Source organism: Carcharhinus amblyrhynchos, chromosome 5 (assembly GCF_965287045.1).
Source record: "Carcharhinus amblyrhynchos chromosome 5, sCarAmb.v2.hapA, whole genome shotgun sequence".
In the NCBI taxonomy this organism is placed as follows: Eukaryota; Metazoa; Chordata; class Chondrichthyes; order Carcharhiniformes; family Carcharhinidae; genus Carcharhinus; species Carcharhinus amblyrhynchos.
This window is the reverse complement of record NC_137328.1, coordinates 122,222,343-122,245,030: the sequence shown is the minus strand read 5'-3', so window position 1 is coordinate 122,245,030 and position 22,688 is coordinate 122,222,343. Positions and strand designations below refer to the sequence as shown.

General features: G+C 44.1%; 1 protein-coding gene across 8 annotated transcripts in view; it reads left to right on the top strand.

Annotated features, from left to right (window-relative positions):
- The window catches only part of htt (huntingtin), a 216,068-nt gene that overhangs the window by 88,314 nt on the left and 105,066 nt on the right, over positions 1–22,688 (top strand). For all 8 annotated transcript variants that reach the window (XM_080189503.1, XM_080189502.1, XM_080189500.1 and 5 more), the window contains 10 exons: positions 626–765; positions 3,128–3,191; positions 8,049–8,149; positions 9,154–9,300; positions 11,780–11,900; positions 14,148–14,290; positions 17,356–17,507; positions 18,580–18,779; positions 20,285–20,411; positions 21,840–21,967. In XM_080189503.1, coding sequence (XP_080045629.1) covers positions 626–765; positions 3,128–3,191; positions 8,049–8,149; positions 9,154–9,300; positions 11,780–11,900; positions 14,148–14,290; positions 17,356–17,507; positions 18,580–18,779; positions 20,285–20,411; positions 21,840–21,967 — 1,323 coding nt within the window. The remainder of the gene's footprint in view (positions 1–625; positions 766–3,127; positions 3,192–8,048; positions 8,150–9,153; positions 9,301–11,779; positions 11,901–14,147; positions 14,291–17,355; positions 17,508–18,579; positions 18,780–20,284; positions 20,412–21,839; positions 21,968–22,688) is intronic.

Genomic DNA, 22,688 nt, shown 5'->3' with positions numbered 1-22,688 from the left:
CAGTGCAGAAGGAGGCAATTCGGCCCATCAAGTCTGCACTAACAACAGTCCCACCCAAGCCCTATCCTTGTAAGCCCAGTAAACCCCAACAATAAGGGGAAATTGCACCCAGACCTGTTCTCTGTAACCTGAAGTATTTACCTGGCTAATCCCCCTAACCTGCACATCTTGGGACACTAAGAGGCAATTAAGCATGGTCAGTCGACCTAACTAGCACAGTTTTAGACTGTGGGAGGAAACCCACGCAGGCACAGGGAGAACTTGCAAACTCTACACAGTCCCCTGGTCCCTAGTGCTGTGCCACTGTGGTGCCCAGCAGTAGTTAATGATTTGTCAAATGAGTATTTCAAATAATGGAAATATCATGGGCATTGTGCACCCAGATTTTAATTAAATACTATACATGGCATGCAAGTAGCAAGAAAATTGTCCCTGTGGTGCAATGAGCACTGTAACCCTCCTCTTTTGGAAAGAGGTTAGTTTTATCAAACTGTGCCTTGTGATGCTACTTAATTGATGTGCTGACCTTGTGTAAGTGACCAATTCTGAGTCTGTGTGTAATTTAGATTTTATCCTGGATTTTGAGTATGGTTGTTCTCACCTAGTTTTCTTCTTCCCCACCCAGCATTGTATTACAAGCCTATGCAACAGCAGCTACAGTGAGTTGGGCTTGCAGCTCACCATCGACCTCCTGACCTTGAAGAATAACTCATACTGGCTAGTGAGGACTGAGCTGTTAGAAACCCTGGCAGAGATGGACTTCAGGTAAGCTCACTGACTGCTCAAGTCGGTGGGAGAAATGCAGATTGTTAAGCACCTGACAAATTGAGTAGAGCTCTGAAGAGTCTTGATAGAGGAAATTCTATGGCTATTACATACAGCGATTTTCAAAATGCATTTGAATGCAGCACAGATTTACCAGAATGATGCTTGGGCTCCACTGGTTAAATTATCAGGGTAGATTGCACAAACTGGGATTGTATTCCCTACAATTTAGATGGTTACGGGATAATTTGATCTTCCCAATATTATGGGAAATTGTTAGGGTAGATTGGGAGAAACTATTTTCTTTCGTTGGGATCTGTAAGGGGCATAGTCAATTATTAGAACTGGGCATTAATGGAATGAAATTAGGAAACGCTTCCACATACACTAATAGAGGTTTGGAACCCTCCTTCACAAACAGTGTTTAGTACTAGATCAGTTGTTAATTTTAAACTACTGCTGAGACAAGGCAGGTATGGAGTTAGGTTCCAGATCAGGCATGATCACATTGAATGGCATAACAAATGACTTGCTGCTGATCTTACAAATCATCCCAAAGGTGACTTGCTGATTTTTTTTTAAAAGAAGACCCAAGGTATAAAAGGGAGTATGGTAATATAGGTCGGAGGTTGGTTAAGGGGAGAAAGCAGAATGGTGGTAGTTAATGGATGTCTTTTAGCTTGCATGGCTCTAAACAGTTCCAAGGAATTGTGTTGAAGTCACATATGTCTCAGTTAGTAGCATTTCTGCCCGTATTAGAATGTAGTAACTTATTGGAGGACTTGAGCACATAATGCATAGAGTTGCGGAGATAGGGCCTGGGTGGGATTGTTTTTGGTACTGGCTCAGAGTCGAATGGCCTCATTCTGCACAGTTGGGATTCTAAGTTGTGTGTTCTATGACAAGGACAGTTGATGCTTGGCGGTGACACCACTTCCCCCACCCCAAGCCACACACCCATCGTGACTTGGAATTAGTGTCGTTTATTCACTGTCAATGTGTCAAAATCCTGGAGTTTCCTCGCTAGCAGCACTATGGTTATAACTACACCACATGGACACGAAGGTGGCTGACCACCACCTTTCCAATGATGCCCACATCCTGTGGAAAAATTAAAAAAAAGTGACCCTCATTAGCTTAGAACATCCAATGTAGTCTGCAGCCAGTAAAGTACTTTTGAAGTGTAGTCACTGTTTTAATATAGGAAATGCTGAAGTGAATTTGCACGCAGCAAGCTCTAACAAACAGGACTTTGATAGCTCTCCTGCTCTTTTTCAAAACTGTGCCCTGGGATCTTTTATGTCCACCTTCAAAGAGCATATAGGACCTTGGTTTAACATCACATTCAAAAGTTGACATCTCTGACAGTGCAGCATTGGAAGTGTCAGTTTAGAATGTGGTCAAGTCTTTGGAGTCTGTCTTGACTCCGCAACCTTCTGACTTGAGGGACAATATCAGTACCTACTAAATTACACCTGACACCATGTAGCACTCACTCTGTTTATGGCAGAGTCCTAAAAATTGCAGTGAGTAACTAGTCATCTATACTTTGGGATGTGATATTTGTCAGGACACTGGTGGAACTCCTTGGCTCCTTTTCAAATGATGGCACAGTGGTTAGCTGTGCTGCCTCTCAGCATCAGGGACCTGGGTTCAATTCCAGCTTTGAGTCCCTATCTCTGTGAAGTTTGCACATTCTCCTTGTGTCTGCATGGGTTTCTTCTGGGTGCTCTGGTTTCCTCCCACAGTCCAAAGACATGTGGGTTAGGTAGATTGGTCATGCAAAATTGCCCCTTAGTGTCAGGGGGATTAGCTAGGGTTACAGGGACAGGGCTTAGGTGGGATTATGGTTGATGCAGACTCGGTGGGCCAAATGATGACCTCTTCCACTGTAGGATTCTATGATTCAGCAGGGTTCAGTCAAGCAGAAAGGGCATCCATTTATTTTATTCCCTGAAGGACAGCACCTTTGACGCTGCAGCGTTCCCTCAGTGCTGCATTGGCAGGTTACACTCTTAAATTTAGGAATGGGTTTTGACCAATCAAAAAGATAGGTTTCAAGGAGTTATGTAACAGATGGGAGGTTGAGAGTTTTTTGGTGAGAATTCCGAGTAGAGGAGTGCTCTGGGTATGGCTGGCAATAGAGGGGTGGAAAGCTACAGTTGGAGAGCTCAGATACCTTGTCTGGAAAAGATGAGGTGGTGTGTGACTGTGGAGGGATTTTACCATAAGGTCAGGATTTTTAAAATGGAGGCATTTCTATGTCATAAATACTGTTCAATCTTTGCTTCTAGAGAGAAATAAAAACAACATTTTGGCTTTGTGTTTCTTTGATGTGAACAATAAAACCTTTGTTCCTCAGGTTAGTTGGTTTCCTGGAGAGGAAGACAGTGGAACTTCACAGGGGTCAACATCACTACACTGGGGTAAGATTTTTTTATTGCATTGTTATTTCTGTGCTCTGGCAGGCCTGTTATATTTCTACATCCAACTGTCCATGCCTATGCTTACAATCATGTAGGTTTAATTCAGGCTATCGTGTCTTGGATTTTTACCCCAACTCTTCCCAGTCTGTCTTGTGAAGGCAGCAAGTTAACCCCAATAAGTTGGGGATATGGTTTCCCAGGTACCCTTCAACTTTTTCACTGTTAGTGTGTAAGGCTGGATTCTCCTACTGAGACAGGGAACCCAAGTCAGGAAATTTCCAGACACAGCAGACCCACCTTGTGAAGGCTATGCGGAGTGGTTTAAACTGATTCAGAGGGGGGGTGGGATCCTGGGTAGAGGGGGTGAAAGTGAGGGGGGCATAGAAGGGGATGGCATTGCACGGCATTGTGAGGGTGGGGCAGAGCGAGGTTTGAAATGTATATACTTTAACGCGAGGAGTATTCGCAATAAAGTGGATGAACTTGCAGCGTGGACCAGTACCTGGGACTTTGATGTTGTGGCCATTTCAGAGACGTGGATAGAGCAGGGTCAGGAATGGATGTTGCAGGTGCCGGGGTACAAGTGCTTTAGTCGGAGTAGAGAAGGAGGTAGAAGGGGGGGTGGAGTAGCATTATTGGTCAAGGACTATATCACAGTGTTAGAGAGGAAGTTTAATGAGGATTTGTCTGTTGAGGTAGTATGGGCAGAAATTAGAAATAGGAGAGGAGAGGTCACCCTGTTGGGAGTCTTTTATAGACCTCCAAAAAGTTCTAGAGAGGTTGAGGAAAGGATTGCAGAGACGATCCTGGTTAGGAGTGTAAGTAATAGGGTAATTGTTATGGGGGATTTTAACTTTACTAACATTGATTGGAATAGCTATAGCTCTAGCTCGTTAGAGGGGTCAGTTTTTGTTCAAAGTGTGCAGGAAGGTTTTTTAACTCAATATGTAGATAGGCCAACTAGAGGTGAGGCTATATTGGACTTGGTGCTGGGAAATGAGCCAGACCAGGTGCTAGACTTGGAAGTTGGTGTGCTTTTTGGTGATAGTGACTACAATTCGGTTACGTTCACCTTAGTGATGGAAAGGGATAGGCATGAACCTCGGGTCAGTAGTTTTAGCTGGGGGAAGGGTAATTATGAGGCCATTAGGAGAGAATTAGGAAGCATTGGTTGGACTAGGAGATTACAGGGACTAGGAACGTCTGAAATGTGGAGTTTTTTCAAGGAGCAGCTACTGTGGGTCTGTGATAGGTATGTCCCTGTCAGGCAAGGAGGAAATGGTAGGGCTAGGGAACCGTGGTGCACAAAAAAAGTTGATTTGTTGGTTAGGAAGAAGAAGGAGGCTTATGTTCGGATGAGGCTTGAGGGCTCGGGTAGTGCAGTAGAAAGCTTTAGATTGGCTAGGAGGGAGTTGAAGAGGGAGTTAAGAAGGGCTAGAAGAGGGCATGAGATGACTTTGGCTGATAGGATTAAGGAGAATCCTAAGGCGTTCTATAGGTATGTCAAGAATAGAAGGTTGGTCAGGGCAAGATTAGGGCCAGTTACAGACAGTAGGGGGAAGTTGTGTGTGGAACCGGAAGAGATTGGAGAGGCATTGAACCATTATTTCTCTTTGGTGTTCACGCAGGACGATATGAATGTAGCTGAGGAGGTCACTGGGGTGAAGGGGTGTAAAATAGAAAGTATTGTAGTTGATACAGAGGATGTGTTGGATATTCTAGATGGGTTGAAAATAGATAAGTCCCCTGGTCCAGACGGGATTTACCCTAGGATTCTATGGGAGGCAGGAGAGGTGATTGCAGAGCCACTGGCTCTGATCTTCAGGTCGTCGTTGGTCTCTGGTATAGTACCGGAAGATTGGAGGACAGCGAATGTTGTCCCATTGTTTAAGAAGGGGAGCAGAGACTTCCCTGGGAATTATAGACCAGTGAGTCTTACTTCTGTAGTGGGCAAGGTTTTAGAAAGAATTATTAGGGATAGGATTTATAGTTATTTGGAGAGTAATGAATTGATTAGAGATAGTCAGCATGGTTTTGTAGCGGGAAGGTCGTGCCTTACTAACCTTATTGAGTTCTTTGAGAAGGTGACCAAAGAGGTGGATAGGGGTAAGGCAGTAGATGTGGTATATATGGACTTTAGTAAGGCGTTTGATAAGGTTCACCATGGTATGCTTCTGCAGAAAATGCAGATGTATGGGATTGGTGGTAATTTAGGTACTTGGATCAGGAATTGGTTAGCAGATAGGAGACAGAGGGTGGTGGTTGATGGTAATTATTCATCATGGAGTTCGGTTACGAGTGGTGTGCCTCAGGGATCTGTTTTGGGGCCACTGCTGTTCGTAATCTTTATTAATGATCTGGATGAGGGTATAGTTGGGTGGATTAGTAAGTTTGCTGATGACACCAAAGTCGGAGGTGTGGTAGATTGTGAGGAAGGGTGTCGAAGTTTGCAGGGTGACTTGGACAGGTTGCAGAGCTGGGCCGCGAGGTGGCGGATGGAGTTTAATGCGGAGAAGTGTGAGGTAATCCATTTCGGTAGGAATAACAGATGTGTTGAGTATAGGGCTAACGGGAGGACTTTGAATAGAGTGGAGGAGCAGAGGGATCTAGGTGTATGTGTACATAGATCCCTGAAAGTTGGGAATCAAGTAGATAAGGTTGTTAAGAAGGCGTACGGTGTCTTGGCGTTTATTGGTAGGGGGATTGAATTTAGGAGTCGCAGCGTCATGTTGCAACTGTACACAACTCTGGTGCGGCCGCACTTGGAGTACTGTGTGCAGTTCTGGTCCCCACATTACAGGAAGGATGTGGAGGCTTTGGAGAGGGTGCAGAGGAGGTTTACCAGGATGTTGCCTGGTATGCAGGGGAGGTCCTATGAGGAGAGACTGAGGGATTTGGGGTTGTTTTCACTGGAAAGAAGGCGGCTAAGAGGGGATCTTATAGAAACATATAAGATGATTAGAGGTTTAGATAGGGTGGATGGTGATAGCCTGTTTCCTCGGATGGAGAAATCTAGCACGAGGGGGCATGGCTTTAAATTAAGGGGGGGTAGTTATAGGACGGATGTCAGGGGCAGGTTCTTTACCCAGAGGGTGGTGAGGGACTGGAATGCCCTGCCTGCTGCAGTTGTAAATGCGCCTAGTTTGGGGGCGTTTAAGAGATTGGTGGATAGGTTTATGGACGAAAAGGGATTGGTTTAGATTAGTGGGTCAATGTTTTTTTTTAAAAATAAGACTGGTCGGCGCAACATTGTGGGCCGAAGGGCCTGTTCCGCGCTGTAATGTTCTATGTTCTATGTTCTAAAAAGTACTGAGTTTTTTTTCTGGGGGTGTGTGGCTGAGGGAGTTAGCCTTGCTGCCTAGGAAGCAGATTGGGTTGGCTGAATGCCAGGGTGGCTGTCTCAACTCTTTGGGACTTTGTTAAAGTTATTGTGACACTTGAGAGCCCTCATGCCGACCTGCCCAATACCCACCGTGGGTAAACCGTCGGAGCCATTTTGAAATGGAATATACTAAAGGCCTTAAATTGTAATGCTGCCATCACTATATTTAAAAGTATTTTCGTAAAATTCATTCAAATCTTTAAATCTCCTCAAGCGGTTAATTTCTTATCAGTGTTATGTATTCTTAACCAGTGCATCTCGGTTTGATTAGTCATGTAACATTATCAGAGACGTTTGTGGGTTTCCCACACCCCCCCTTCCATCCTTGACTGTAAGCAACCAACACCTATGTAATAAAACTCGGCTAACTGGTTAAGTAACCTTTTCATCCTTTTATCCTGCTGAACAAGTGAGCTGACCACAGTAAAAAATGAAACTGGCAACGAGGTGTGTTTTCCGGCAAGATTGTTGACAAAAGCCAGTTTTAAACAAAACTGGCAATGAGAAGTGTTTCCCAACTATACAGTCACAAAGAAATTAGCTCTGACTTGGACCTGGCACCAAGGCAGGGTTTCCAGAGACTATGCTTGCATTACAATGGTGGGAATTGGATATGAGCAAAGGCAAGGCATAGTGATTGCTTATTAAAATTAAAAGAAAGTACTCCAGACCGATCCTAAGGATTTTTTTGCCATTTTTATAAACATAGGAGCCATTAGAACATAAGAACATAAGAAATAGGAGCAGGAGTAGGCCATCTAGCCCTTCGAGCCTGCCCCGCCATTCAATAAGATCATGGCTGATCTGTCGTGGCTCAGTTCCACATTCCCGCCCTCTCCCCATAACCCTTAATCCCCTCGCTTATCAAAAACCCATCAACCCGCGTCTTAAAAATATTTAGCGAGGTAGCCTCCACCACTTCAAAGGGGAAAGAATTCCAGAGATTCACCACCCTTTGAATGAAGAAGTTCCTCCTCAACTCCGTTCTAAAAAACACCCCCCCCCCGCTTTATCTTGAGGCTGTGCCCCGGCAAGGTGATCATGAATAAATCCAAACAAAATCAGGAGAAACCTCTTCACTCAGATTGCTTAGGAACTTGCTGCCATATGGACTGGTTAAAGCAAATTAGAGTCATTTAAGGGAAGGTTAGATAAGGGGGAGGGCAAGGAGAATAGAAAGATATATTGATAAGATGCCTTGAAAAAGGTTGGGGAGAGACTTCAGTGAGCATATGACTGGAATGGCCCTGACCAATCGATTGTCACTGTGCCGTAGGTTCTGTTTTTATATTTAAAAAAATCTTTATTTCAGAGGAATGGGATGAAGTGGATTAAGGAACCTTTTAAATCAAACTAAAATCTCTCAACCTGTTACGGTTAAGTAACCAAATTGATTCCTCCCAGCCTTGGGATGTTTTACTACAATAAAAGCAAGGTGTTGCTGCCTGTCCAGTCAAAACCTTTTTCTTTTGAAGATGTTGAAGCTTCAGGAGCGGGCCATAAATGATGTCATCATTCATTTGCTTGGAGATGAGGATCCAAGGGTACGACATGTCGCAGCTACAAGTCTTGTGAGGTAATGATGGAGAGGGATTGTGTGTGTGTGTGTGTGTGTGTGTGTGTGTGTGTTGGGGGGTGGCAGGGGGGCGGGGTGGGGGGGAGAGCTGATTTCAGTAACGGCAATCATGAAACTATCATTGACTTTTGTAAAAAAAATCAATCCACCTGGTTCACCAGTGTCCTTTAGGGAAGGAAACCTGGGCTGGCCCACATGAACTGACCTCTGAAATTGTCTAACAGGCTAATTTAAGGGCATTTGGCAATGAGAAATAAAATGCAGGCCCAGCCAATGATGCCTACATGCCAAAAATGAATAAAGAAAAGATGCCAGTTTATGCTGCTATCCCACATGAGCTCATTTCATGTAGCTCTTTCCCAACTGCCCTCAATATTAGAATTTACATAGGAGCAGGTCTAGGCCATTTGGTCCCTAGAGCTTGCTTAGCCATCCAATAAAATCATGACATCTTGGTTTTGTGGCTTCTAATTTTAGTATCCTCTTTGGTTCTTCCACTTTCTCAGGTTTGTATGCAATTTGTCTTTCACCTTCCTCTTAATACTGTAAGAAGTCTCACACCACGTTAAAGTCCAACAGGTTTATTTGGTAGCACGAGCTTTCGGAGCTGCTCTGGAGTGCCAGACACTCACCTGATAAAGGAGCAGTGCTCTGAAAGCTTGTGCTACCCAATAAGCCTGTTGGACTTGAATCTGATGTTGTGTGACTTCTTACTGTGCCTACTCCACTCCATTGCTGGCAACTCCACATCATTGTTAACACTGATGTGATGTACTTATTGTTTTGCTGGGTAGCATTATTTCCTCCGGGTCAGATAGTTGTGGTTTAAAGTAGGCTATTAGGTGCTTTTATAATCTGCTCATCATTTCTTTGTTTTTACAGCTGCATTCTGATACTAACTAAAGGGTTGAGTCCAGCCCCTACTCAATGTGCATATGTGAAATCATAATTGACTTATTTTTATACGTGTTTGAATTTTCTTTATTCCTTTGTCCTTATTTCAGGCTGATACCTCGCCTGTTTTTTGACTGTGATCAGGGGCAGTCAGATCCGGTGGTAGCTGTTGCCAGAGACCAAAGCAGCGCATATCTGCAGCTCCTCATGCACGAAACTCAATCCCCTTCTCACTTTGCAGTTAGCACCATCACCAGGTAAAATTTAATTATCCTACTTGATAAAGGTTATCTATAATCATTGAAATATAATCCTCCATTCCTTTCGTGCAGCTTATTTTATCCCCAAGCCATTTTATCCCCAAGCTTAAACCCCTCCGCCTCTATCTCTGTCTCTTTTTAAGACCATCCCTTGTATCTTTTTTTTGGCTCAGTCACCTTTTTCCTGACAACATTTCTGTGAAGCACCTTGGGATGTTTTCCTCTTGAAGGCACTGAATAAATGCAAGTTGTGTGTAAATTGCGTATATTTCTTTCATAAAGGAGATCCTAACCTTGTCTGTATTGCACTAACTGCAATTATGTTTAGGAAGTCATAAAAATCACAGAAATCCTACAGTACGGAAAGTCTGCACTGACCACAATCCCACCCAGGTCCTACCCTCATTTCCCTACATATTTTATCCACTAATCCCTCTAACCTACGCATCTCAGGGCACTAAATGGCAATTTTAGCATGGCCAGTCAACCTAACCCAGACATCTTTGAACTGTGGGAGGAAACCCACGCAGACATGAGAATTTGCAAACTCCACACAGATGGTGACCCAAGCTGGGAATTGAACCCAGGTCCTTGGAGCTGTGAAGCAGCAGTGCTAACTACTACCGTGCCACCCTACTGACAGTTTTGCCACTTCATGTGAAGAGGGCCTTGGCTTTCTTTGCAGATGAGAAGCTGAAAGGCCAGGCTAACGTTCCTATAGAATCTGAAGCTCGATGATTCCATCACAAAGCAAATAGTAGAATTCATCAACTAGTTTGTGGCCCGTACACGGAGATCTATTGGAGAAAGCCAGAGCTTATTCTGCTTATTTATTCTGCTCTGCATCTCTTGGGGGACTGGGATAGAGTTCCATCTTTCAAATCTGACTGGTTGGGGAGGTCATGATGTTTAAAATCAGCGTTATTGCTTTGGCCTGATGGCTTGGTGCTCTGAGTCTGAAATCTCACAACATCAGGTTAAAGTCCAACAGGTTTATTTGATAGTAAATATATTTGATAGTAATTTGATAACATAACATAAGAAATAGGAGCAGGAGTAGGCCAACTAGCCCTTCGAGCCTGCCCCGCCATTCAATAAGATCATGGCTGATCTGTCATGGCTCAGTTCCACATTCCCGCCCTCTCCCCATAACCCTTAATCCCCTCTCTCATCAAAAACCCATCAACCCGGGTCTTAAAAATATTTAGCGAGGCAGCCTCCACCACTTCAACAGGCAGAGAATTCCAGAGATTCACCACCCTTTGAGTGAAGAAGTTCCTCCTCAACTCTGTTCTAAACCGCGCGCCCCCCCCCCCCCCCCCCCTTTATCTTGAGGCTATGCCCCCTAGTCCTACTATCCTTTCTGAGCGGGAAGAGTCTCTCCACTCTATCCTATCCATCCCATTCATCATCTTATACGTCTCAATGAGATCTCCCCTCATTCATCTAAACTCTAACGAGTACAAGCCTAATCTATTCAGCCTCTCCTCATAGCTCAACCCCCTCAACTCCGGCATCAGCCTAGTAAACCTCCTCTGCACTCCCTCCAAGGCCAAAATATCCTTGCGTAAGTACGGCGCCCAAAACTGCACACAGTACTCCAGCTGCGGCCTCACCAATGCCCTATACAGCCGCAGCAAGACCTCCCTACTTTTATATTCAATCCCCCTCGCGATGAAGGCCAGCATCCCATTCGCCATAGTTTTACTACCAAATAAACCTGTTGGACTTTAACCTGGTGTTGTGAGACTTCTTACTGTGTTTACCCCAGTCCAACGCTGGCATCTCCACATCATGATTACCAATTTGCTGTGCCAGCTTTGGTATTACTTAGCATAATGGAAGTTGAATGAATAAGAATGTTACATTGCCAAACTTATTCTTCTGCAAGAAATCCAGCATTGGAGAGAGTACGGAGGAGATAGAGGTATTCAAGATCCTATAGGGTATAAGCAGGTTAAATAGTGATAAACTGTTCCCCCTCAAGGGTACATCAAGAACTAGAGGGCCCAGATTCAAAATATTCAGCAAAAGGAATAAAAATGATGTAAGGAAAATCTTTTTCACCCAGAGGGTTGTGGGGCTCTGGAACTCGCTGCATAAAAGGGTAATAGAGGCAGAAACCCTCAACTCATTTGAAAGGTGCCTGGATTTGCATCTGAAGTGCTGTAACCTGTAGGGCCATGGACCAAATGCTGGAAAGTGGGATTCAGCTGGATAGCTTGTTTATCATCTGGTGCAGACATGGTGGTCCAAATGGCCCCTCTCTGTGCTGTAAACCTATTGTTCAATGAATGTGAAGATTGAGTTTTTATCAAAAGATCATACCTGCTTAAAACTAAACCACAGAGTATTTATTAAGGACTACAAATTGAACCTTTGTTTTTGCATTTAATCTACAAACTTGAAATACATTTTGAAAAGCCTTTGCTTCACTAATTGTTTTTTTTGGTCAATATTTTCCTACATCATCCAGAACCTACAGAGGATTCAACATTTCACAGGGCACCACTGACGTGACGATAGAGAATAATCTGTCCCGTGTCATCACTGCAGTATCTCATGCATTAACCTCATCAACCTCCCGAGCCCTCATTGTGAGTGATGCCTGCTCTTCTAAACTTTACATGCTGGCTCTTGGATAGTTTGCGAATGTAATTCATTTTAATGCTTTAAATTACTGCCATCCGAGATGATGAGCGATGGATCAGAGTGTTCAGGTGACATTGATCTGTCCGATATTTTATATGAATTGATTTCCACCCACCTGAAAAGGGGCAGGGTAATGAACTCCATTGTATCATGTCTTCATTCACTAATCATCCCAATAGAGATTTGTAGGCTTCAATTTAATGCCTATTCTAGTGGTCTGAAAGCCGGAGATCATCTCCAATTCGACCAGCAGCAGCAAGGGGGTGTTGGCTTCTACTGGGCGACCTTCTCATTTGGTGCAGGGCCACCACCAATGGTAGAATATCAGTGTCGGTGGGATGAGTCCCTTAAGTGACCAATAATTGGTCACTTAAGGATCTTAGTTTTCCTCTGGGCAGGAAAACCATTCTCAGCCTTCCCATCTCTGACAGAATCCGAGGAAGGCAAACTCCCCCACCATTGCCACCCCTTCCCCTTTCCAATTCAGCCTGCAGATGACGGTGGAATTAAATTCCAACCCCTGTCTGTGAAATACTGTCTATTTCTGAGCATAAAGCAAGTTGACACTTCCAGTGTGATTGGTTATTTTAACATGCAATTTAGTTAAAACCATCCATGCTCATTGTGATTAGAACTATAATGTTGTGTAAAGTTGCTCGATTTCCTTTCATCCCCCAGCCCCACAATGCCTTTCATCCAGTGCTTGTGGAAGATTTGGATTGGAAATTGTTTTCAAATGTTTGCAAATGAAAAATGTTGCAGCAGCTGGAGATTTTATATAATAAATACAAACCCCTGGAAGCCCTCGACTGGTCGGGCAGTATCTGTGAAAGAGAAACAGAGTTAATGTTTTGGATTCATTGGTGGGACATGGGCGTTGCTGGCCAGCCAGCATTTATTGTCCATCCCTACTTGCCCTCAAACGAGGTGCTGAGCTGCCACCTTGAAACTCTGCAGTCCGTGTGCTGTGGGTTGACCCACAATGCCGTTAGGGAGGCAATTCCAGGATTTTGACGCAGCGACTATGAAAGAAGGGCAATATATTTCCAAGTCAGGATAGTAAGTGGCTTGGAGGGGAGGTTGTAGGTGGTGGTGTTCCCATGTATCTGCTGCTTATCCTTCTGGATGGAAGTGGTTTTGGGTTTGGAAAGTGCTGTCTAAGGATCTTTGGTGAATTGCTACAGTGCATCTTGTAGATAGTACTCGCTGCTGCTACTGAGAGATGGTGGAGGGATTGAATGTTTGTAGATGTGGTGCCAGTCAAGGGGGCTGCTTTGTCCTGGATGGTGTCAAGCTTCTTGAGTGTTGTTGGAGCTGCACCCATCTAGGGGAATATTCCATCTCACTCCTGACTTGTGCCTTGTAGATGGTGGACAGGCTTTGGGGAGTCAGGAGGTGAGTTGCACACCGCAGTATTCCTTTCGTCAGTGCCAGTGTCCCCCAGGTATCGTGCAGATTTTAGGAAAGGTCACTGATCTGAAATATTCTGTTTCTCTATCTGCTGCCAGATCCACTGGATATTTCCATCATCTTGTTTGTTTCTTCATTCACTTCTGTACAAAATGATACTGCATGGAACTGTGGAAAATCACTGTCCCTTTTAAAACTGTAACATACAGAAAGGATGTTTGAAAGTAGGCATCGTAGACATAGGAATTTGAGGAGTACTCCCAGAATAAAATAATGAATACTTGCATTTGAAATTCCTTTTGATGTATTGGAGGGAGGGGAAAAAATGCCAATTTCATCCTCCCGAGGAGGCCCTTCTGGGCAGATCCTACCTCCCTGCTAGGCAACTTCAGGGGCTTCATTGCTGCCTGTGTTCCCTTGTGTACTTCATTTGCTGTAGAGGAGAACCAGAGCCTGTGGGTGTCTGCGCAATCACATGCAGATTGAGAGTGTAGAGGTTAGGGTTAAGAGGAGGGCAGCTATAGGAGTATATCTTGTGTGAAGCTGCAATCATCATTTCTTTTGGAGTTTAAGGGACCAGAGCAGACATGCGGAGGGTGCTCATCCAAAGCATGGAATTTCTGAAATGTTATACTTTATACTTCGAAAGAGAAAGGGGCTATTATGGCAAATAATATGCTTTGCTGCCACCTCCCCACTTATCGTTCCCTTGAACTATCCTTCACCCTGCAATTCTGATTGTTGTTTGTGTTGTGTTATGATATCCTTCGTTTTATTTGCAGCTTGGTTGCTGTGAGGTTTTGTCTTTACTCTCTTTGAACTACCCTGTGTGTAACTGGACCATTGGCTGGCACTGTGGTTATACGACTAGCAGTTCACAAGCATCCAGAGTCCACCTGTACAAGAATAGGGGGCGTTCTTTCAGGTACCTTGTTCTTGTGTGTCTTTTATGATTTTTGAGCCTCTTCCCATTTCTACTTAATGTTTGAGTGTTTAAGGGTCTTGAGGTCATGCCATAGGATTAATCCCCCAACGCTTAAGATCTGTAAAGATGTGACATTACAAAAGGAAGCAAGGGTGGACCATATATCCCCTCAAGCCTACTCTCCCCATGATCATAAGAACATAAGAACATAAGAAATAGGAGCAGGAGTAGGCCATCTAGCCCTTCGAGCCTGCCCCGCCATTCAATAAGATCATGGCTGATCTGTTGTGGCTCAGTTCCACTTTCCCGCCCTCTCCCCATAACCCTTAATCCCCTCTCTTATCAAAAACCCATCAACCCGCTTCTTAAAAATATTTAGCGAGGCAGCCTCCACCACTTCAACGGGCAGAGAATTCCAGAGATTCACCACCCTTTGAGTGAAGAAGTTCCTCCTCAACTCCGTTCTAAACCGCCTCCCCTTTATCTTGAGGCTGTGCCCCCTAGTCCTACTGTCTTTTTTGAGCGGGAAGAGTCTCTCCACCTCTATCCTATCCATCCCATTCATCATCTTATACGTCTCAATGAGATCTCCCCTCATTCTTCTAAACTCTAGCGAGTACAAGCCTAGTTTATTCAGCCTCTCCTCATAGCTCAACCCCCTCAACTCCGGTATCAGCCTAGTAAACCTCCTCTGCACTCCCTCCAGGGCCAAAATATCCTTGCGCAGGTGCGGCGCCCAAAACTGCACATAGTACTCCAGCTGCGGCCTCACCAATGCCCTATACAGCTGCAGCAAGACCTCCCTACTTTTATATTGATCTTCAGCCTCAACTCCATTTTCCCACTTAGAACATAACATAAGAATGTAAGAACTAGGAGCAGGAGTAGGCCATTTGGCCCCTTGAGCCTGCTCCTCCATTCAATAAGATCACGGCTGATCTTTTTTGTGGACTCAGCTCCACTTACCAGTCTGCTCACAATAACTCTTAATTCCTTTATTGTTCAAAAATTTATCTGTCCTTGCCTTAAAAACATTCAATGAGGTAGCCTCAACTGCTTCACTGGGCAGGGAATTCCACAGATTTACAACCCTTTGTGTGAAGAAGTTCCTCCTCAACTCTGTCCTAAATCTGCTTCCCCTTATTTTGAGGCTATGCCCCGAGTTCTAGTTTCACCTGCCACTGGAAACAACTTCCCTGCTTCTATCTTATCTATTCCCTTCATAATCTTATGTTTCTATAAGATCTCCCCTCATTCTTCTGAATTCAATGACTATAGCCCCAGTCTACTCAGTCTCTCCTCATAAGCCAACCCTCTCAACTCTAGAATCAACCGAGTGAATCTCCTCTGCACCCCCTCCAGTGCCAGTATATCCTTTCTCAAATAAGGAGACCAAAACTGTACACACTTCTCCAGATGTGGCCTCACCAGCATCTTATACATTGCAGCATAATCTCGCTGTTTTTAAACTCCATCCCTCCATCAATGAAGGACAAAATTCCATTTGCCGCCTTAATTACCTGCTGCACCTGCAAACCAACTCCGAGATTTCTGCACAAGGACACCCAGATCCCTCTGCACAGCAACGAGCAGCAATTTTTTTATCATTTTAAATAATAGTCCATTTTGCTGTTATTCGTCCCAAAATGGACGACCTCACATTTACCAACATTGTAATCCACCTGCCAGATCGTCACCCACTCACTTAGATTATCTGTATCTCTTTGCAGACGTTCAGTGTCATCTGCACGCTTTGCTGTTCCACCCATCTGTGAATTTAGACACACTACACTTGTTCCTTGTATCCCTTGATTCCCAGAAAGCTGTCTATCTCAGCAGCAGTTTCTTTGAAGTTCAACTTTTTTAAGTTGGATTAAACACAATCAAAATGTCCAGTTAATTTGTGCTAGTGTTGAACTAGCCAATCATGTGCCTTGGTGATATATTTTTTAAAAATCCCTTTCATATGATCGTGCCACTAAAAATTCAAAATGATCCTTTGAGATTCTTGTAATTCTTGAACTCTGGAGTTGAATTCAGGTTATCCCATTCACGAATGTACTCGGTCTTCAGGGAGCACGTGTGTAGACATTATGATGCTTATGAAAAGTTCAGTTGTCACCTGTATCTTTTCTCCTTGTTTTGTCCTGACTATTTAAAACATCCGCGTTTAAAAAATGAGCACCTGTTTAATTCTGGTCAGAATGTGATCATCATTGACCATTTGCATTAAGATCAGTTTCAGAGTTTTGCTGGATATTACACTTTAAGTGCTCTATTCGTTTCAGGAAGCAACAAATAGAGCACTTAAAATGCTCTAACCACTGTGCCGCCTCTGAAGAACTGGGGTAGCACAGTGGTTGGCACTGCTGCCTAACAGCGCTAGGGGCCTGGGTTCAATTCCTGGCTTGGGTTATTGTCTGTGCGGAGTTTATGTTCTACCCGTGTCTGTGTGGGTTTCCTCCGGGTGCTCCGGTTCCCTCCCACAGCCTGCAAGTTGTGCCGGTTAGGTTCATTGGCCGTGCTAAATTCTCCCTCCATGTAACAACTAAGGAATTTTCACAATAACTTGATTGTAGTGTTAATGTAAGACTAATGACACTAATAAATAAATAAACTTAAATTGTTTACACATTTGCTCACCGCTTGCCTCGGCGCACTGAATGCAAGAACGAACAAAAGTAAATAAATAACACCCCTCTTAATTTTTAAGGAGTGTATTTAGGCCTTTCTAATGTCTTTTAATTGATAGAGGTTACAATTTGTACTGACTAGTTTAAAGAAAGTTGCAGGCCGTGGTGGAGTTGGAAACAACTGAGCAAAAAGTCATAAAGGAGACAAACATTCTTGATTATATAGTAGGGTACTGATATAGCACTGTCAATTGGTCCCAAACATTGCCTACAGCTGGCAAGTGTCATTCACGTGAATGCACCTGCTGTATAAATCTAATTGATTCCGATTAGTAATTCCAGTTTTTTGTAAACTTAGTGAGTGCCCCTTCTTTAGATAAAGTTTGTTGAGCTGTTCATTAGTTTAATGGCCACTTATTCTTTGGCTTCTAGTTTATCGCAGAACAGTCCAACGGATGATCCCCGTAAAAGCTGTACTGTGGGGATGGTCAATATGATACTATCTCTGCTTTCCTCAGCCTGGTTTCCTTTGGACCTTTCTTCCCATCAGGATGCCTTAATATTGTCTGGAAACTTGCTAGCGGGTAAGTAGAGTTCTTTATCCGATGCATACTTAAAATTCCTTGTTGCACACCAACATGCCTAGCACAGATTGTCTCTTCTCTATACAAATTGTTGTATGAAATTTTTATTCTCTCAATTAACCTCCTCCTTTTCTCTTGAAGTTGTGGAGTTGCATTGTGGGGAGCATTTTTCCACAAGCTATGGTTGCGTTATAGCACATCGTTGCTGTCAGTACTGAGCTATACAGTGAGGCCAATGAGAATGGGCTGCATGGTGACACAGTGGTTTGCATGGCTGCCTCACAGCATGAGGGACCCAGGTTCGATTCCCGGCTTGGGTCACTGTCTGTGTGGAGTTTGCACATTCTCTCCGTGTCTGTGTGGGTTTCCTCTGGATGCTTCGGTTTCCTCCCACACTCCTGAGATGGGCAGATTAAGTTGATTGGCCATGCTAAATTGACCCTAGTTTCTGGGGAATTAGCAGGGCAGATATGTGGGGTTACGGGAACAGGGTAGAGTTGGTGTCGGTGCAGGCTTGGTGGGCTGAATGGCCGCCTTCTGTACTGTAGGGTTTCTATGAGAATACTTGTGATCATGGTCCAGTTGAGATTGGCAAACTTGGCATTGATTTAGGATTAAGCAAAAGCCCTTCCTCTAATTCCATGTCTTAACACTGGAGAACTTTCACCTATTAAGGTATACTGGAAAGAGCCTCCTGTTTAGGAACAGAGGTAGTAGTTGAGGCAGATACAATTTTGTCTTTTAAAAAGCATTTAGACAGATGCATGGGTAAGATGGGTATAAAGGGATGTGGGTAAATGTGGGCAATTGGGATTAGCTTTGGGGTTTAAAAAAAAAGGCAGCAGGGACAAGTTGGGCCGAGGGGCCTGTTTCCAGGCTATGAACCTCTGTAACCATGACTCTATAACAGCCTGCTGGCAATAGGTGCATGACCAGAGATTAAATTGAGAGACTTGGTTTTGTTTCAATTTTGGATGAAAAATTGTGGATGATTCTTTCACTTCTGATTAACTAAACTGATCACTTTTCACCAACAATTGGAGGAACCAACTTATTCTTTTTGTATCAATAGCCATTGCACCCAAATCTTTGAAGAATCCATGGGCCAATGAAGATGATGCTGGTACAACCACTAAACTTGAAGAACCATGGCCTGCCTTGGCTGATAGGACCTTGGTAGGAATGGTGGAACAGCTGTTCTCTCATCTGATGAAGGTCATCAATATCTGTGCACATGTGATTGATGATGTTGCACCCGGTCCTGCACTGAAGGTATATGGAAATATATATTAAATTACATTAAGATCAACATATGAGAGTGACCAGAGTTCGGGCAGTTTGCTGGGAATCCAGCACATCATTCCACAGAGTGCATTATGCAAAAGGAGTATAAATTTAAGCATTTCTTTGTGTGCAACATATAGATACAGTACAACGTATATGAAAATTAAAAGCAATAGCTATGGGGATCGAATGGGAAAGCGAAGTTAAGATAGATCAGCTCTGATCTTGCTGAAAGGCAGATAAGGCTTGAGGAGCTCTATGGCTTTGTCCTATTTCTTATTTACTGTTTCCTTTTCATTTGCCTGCTCTTTTTCTGCATCCTTCTGAAAGCACTGCCTCCTTGCTTGGATTGTGCTTCCCCAGGCTTCTCCTCCCTCTGCTACCTCATCCAAGAGGCCATCAGTTGAGCAGTGAGCCTGAGTGAAATGTCAAGGGCCCGTTTACCGTGCTCACTGAGATCCGAGAACATGATTACTTTGTGCAAATGTCGCTGGGTGGCAATCAGGAACAGGGGCCCTCACCATCACTTTCCCTACTCCCCTGATAAAGGGGTTTAAACTACTTTTACCACGCATGCTGAATGCCTAACCCAATTCGATGAACTCTGCACAGTAAGAGGTTTGAGCCTGAAATCCCTCTCTTTCTGTCTCTTTCCCCCCCCCAGCCCACCTGTTTGCTTCAACTTCTTTCTGGATAGAACTTTGTGGAATTATAGACCTTTACAGCACAACAGGAGACTCTTGGACCTGCTGTGTCTATATTGCCACCTTGTGAGAGCTATCTAATACATTCAACAGTTACACCCCCTGCCAACCTTTTCATACCGTTACTGCTGCTTCACAGCTCCAGGGACCTGGGTTCGATTTCTGGCTTGGGTCACTGTCTGTGTGGAGTTTGCACATTCTCCTTGTGTCTGCATGGTTTCCCCCCACGGTCCAAAGATGTACAGATTAGGTTGATTGGCCATGCTAAAAAGAAATTGCTCCTTAGTGTCCTGAGATGCATAGGTTAGAGGGATTAGTGGGTAAATATGTAAGGATATGGGGGTAGGGCCTGGGTGTGATTGTGGTTGGTGCAGACTCGATGGGCCTCTTTTTGCACTGTAGGGTTTCTATTCTATGTTCTAGCCCTGCTCATTCCCCCTAAACACTTCCTGTTGAAGTATGAGTCTAATTTCCTTTTTCAAGTTAATATGAATCTGCTTTCAGCGCACTTGAAGCAGCACATACCAGATCATTAAAAACCTGGGTTGTAAGGAGCGTGAGAGAGTGAGTTCATGATTTAGTTTGTGCTCGATAATGAGCATTTAGGTTACAAGACACTAAAAGAGCGGGCAGACTAAACTTGTGTAACAGAATCTAATTTAATAATTGATTAAATTGGGGGGGGGCTGCGGTGGTGGGGTGGTGCACTGCTAATTTGATAATGTGAGAGTTTGATTACAGCTGGATATGGTGTCATGTTTTAGTGCTTCACTGTGTTCTACTTTTCAGGCAACTCTACCTTCGCTTGCGAACACGCCGTCCCTCAGTCCAATCAGGCGCAAGGGAAAGGAGAGAGAGTCAGCAGAGCAGGCAGCTGCACCAATGAGCCCAAAGAAAAATACTGAATCCAGTCCAGGTGGGAAAAGCTGCGTGCCCCGAGCTGCTTCACTTCACCTGGGTTTGGATAGCAGCTGTTACTTGGAAAGTGAAAGAGAAAATACTTGCATTTATATAGCACTTTTTATGATCTCAGGAAGCCCTAAAGCACTTTGCAGCCAACAAAGCGCTTTTTTTGGTTAAACAAAAAGAGAAAATGCTGGAAAATCTCAGCAGGTCTGACAGCATCTGTGGAGGGAGAATAGAGACAACGTTTTGTGACTGGATGACCTTCTGTCAGAGCTGCTATTTAGCTTTTAATTTTGCTTTTTTTCAAAAGTGCAGTCACTCTTGTAGGAAAATGCAGTAGCCAAGCTGTGTATATGGTAAAGTCCTACAAACAGCAATCTGACAAAGACCAGATCATCTGTGTTACATGAAAAGAAAATACTGCGGATGCTGGAAACGTGAAATAAAAACAGAAAATGCTCTAAAAACTCGGTTTGGCAACATTGTGGAAAGAGAAAGAGTTAACTTTTCAAATGGAGGCAGGGGGTGAAGTAAATATTATCCAAGGACACGGGAGGCACAGTGGTTAGTTAGTACTGCTGCTGGCTTCAATTCTGGCCTTGGGTAACTGTTTGTTCGGAGTCTGCACATTCTCCCCATGTCTGTGTGGGTTTCCTCCAGCTCCCTCCCACAGTCCAAAGATGTGCAGGTCAGGTGAATTGGCCATGCTAAAATTCTCCCTCTGGTGTTTCAAGATTGTGTAGGTTAAATGGATTAGTGGGGTAACTGCGTGGGATTATTGGATAGGGTGGGGTGGAGAGGATGGCAGGCAGGGGAGGGGGTGATCATGGGCAAGATGCTTTGTTGGAGAGTCAGCGCAGACCACATGGGCTCCTTTCATTACTGCAGGGATTCTTTGAAAAGGTTTTCTCATGTCACCTAGAAGAATGAGGGGAGATCTCATTGAGACGTATAAGATGATGAATGGGATGGATAGGATAGAGGTGGAGAGACTCTTCCCGCTCAAAAAAGACAGTAGGACTAGGGGGCACAGCCTCAAGATAAAGGGGGGGCGGTTTAGAATGGAGTTGAGGAGGAACTTCTTCACTCAAAGGGTGGTGAATCTCTGGAATTCTCTGCCCGTTGAAGTGGTGGAGGCTGCCTCGCTAAATATTTTTAAGAAGCGGGTTGATGGGTTTTTGATAAGAGAGGGGATTAAGGGTTATGGGGAGAGGGCGGGAATGTGGAACTGAGCCACGACAGATCAGCCATGATCTTATTGAATGGCGGGGCAGGCTCGAAGGGCCAGATGGCCTACTCCTGCTCCTATTTCTTATGTTCTTATGTTCTTAAAGCTGTGCCCTCTGGTGGCTGACTGCTGCTAATGTAACTAGCAGACATGCCATTTGGTATGTGTACTGAACTCAGCGTTTTCCTGTCTTATCCATTCTCTTTACAGCTGCTAGACCCACAGATGCTGTTGGAGCTGCACCAACAAGCAAATCCACCTCTCTGGGCAGTTTTTATCACCTGCCTCCCTACCTGAAGTTGCACGATGTTCTGAAGGCTACATATGCAAATTACAAGGTACCAACACAAAGGGGATGTTTTCTCAATGTTCTGTGATTTCCTGGTTCCTGCCTCACTCCCTCTCCACCCACAACCCCACCCCCCCCAATCACTTCCCCAGAACCATTGATGTACATTGCCCAGTGTCAGAAAGAGAAGGTGGTACTGGTTTGTAGGTCTATTTGTGAGTATCGTTTATTTTAATATTGGATTTCAGATGTCAAAAAAAACGTAGAGAGGGCAGCCTGACTTTGGCGGGCACCTCTCGGCGACAGTATTGTGGAAAAGTTTGAGCACCGCAGCTTAGCTAGGATAGATGTAAGATTTACCAGGGATGAGGGATTTGAGTTATGAGCAGAGGTTGGAAAAGTATAACATTGCTCAGGAAAGATCCATACATTATTAAAATTCTTGTATTCATTCATAATTTCCTTCCGCAAAACTTTACACTGTCAGGTTTTTTGTGCTACTTTTGTGTGAACTTTTTCCAGTGTGAGTTCCTATTCCCACATATTTATACTAGTAACTGCCTATGTAAACATATGTTGTAGTTACACTCTTCTGCCAATGAAGGGATCTCAGTGTCTTGGCAACTCTCAGCATCTCGGCCTCTACTGTGGAAAATTACTTTACCCCAACCAACTCCACTTCTCAAATTGTATACTCCAGTCTAGTTCATTCTCCTTCACTATAGGCCCACTCCAACTGAAGACTCCACTTGGTTTTCATTCTAGTTAGT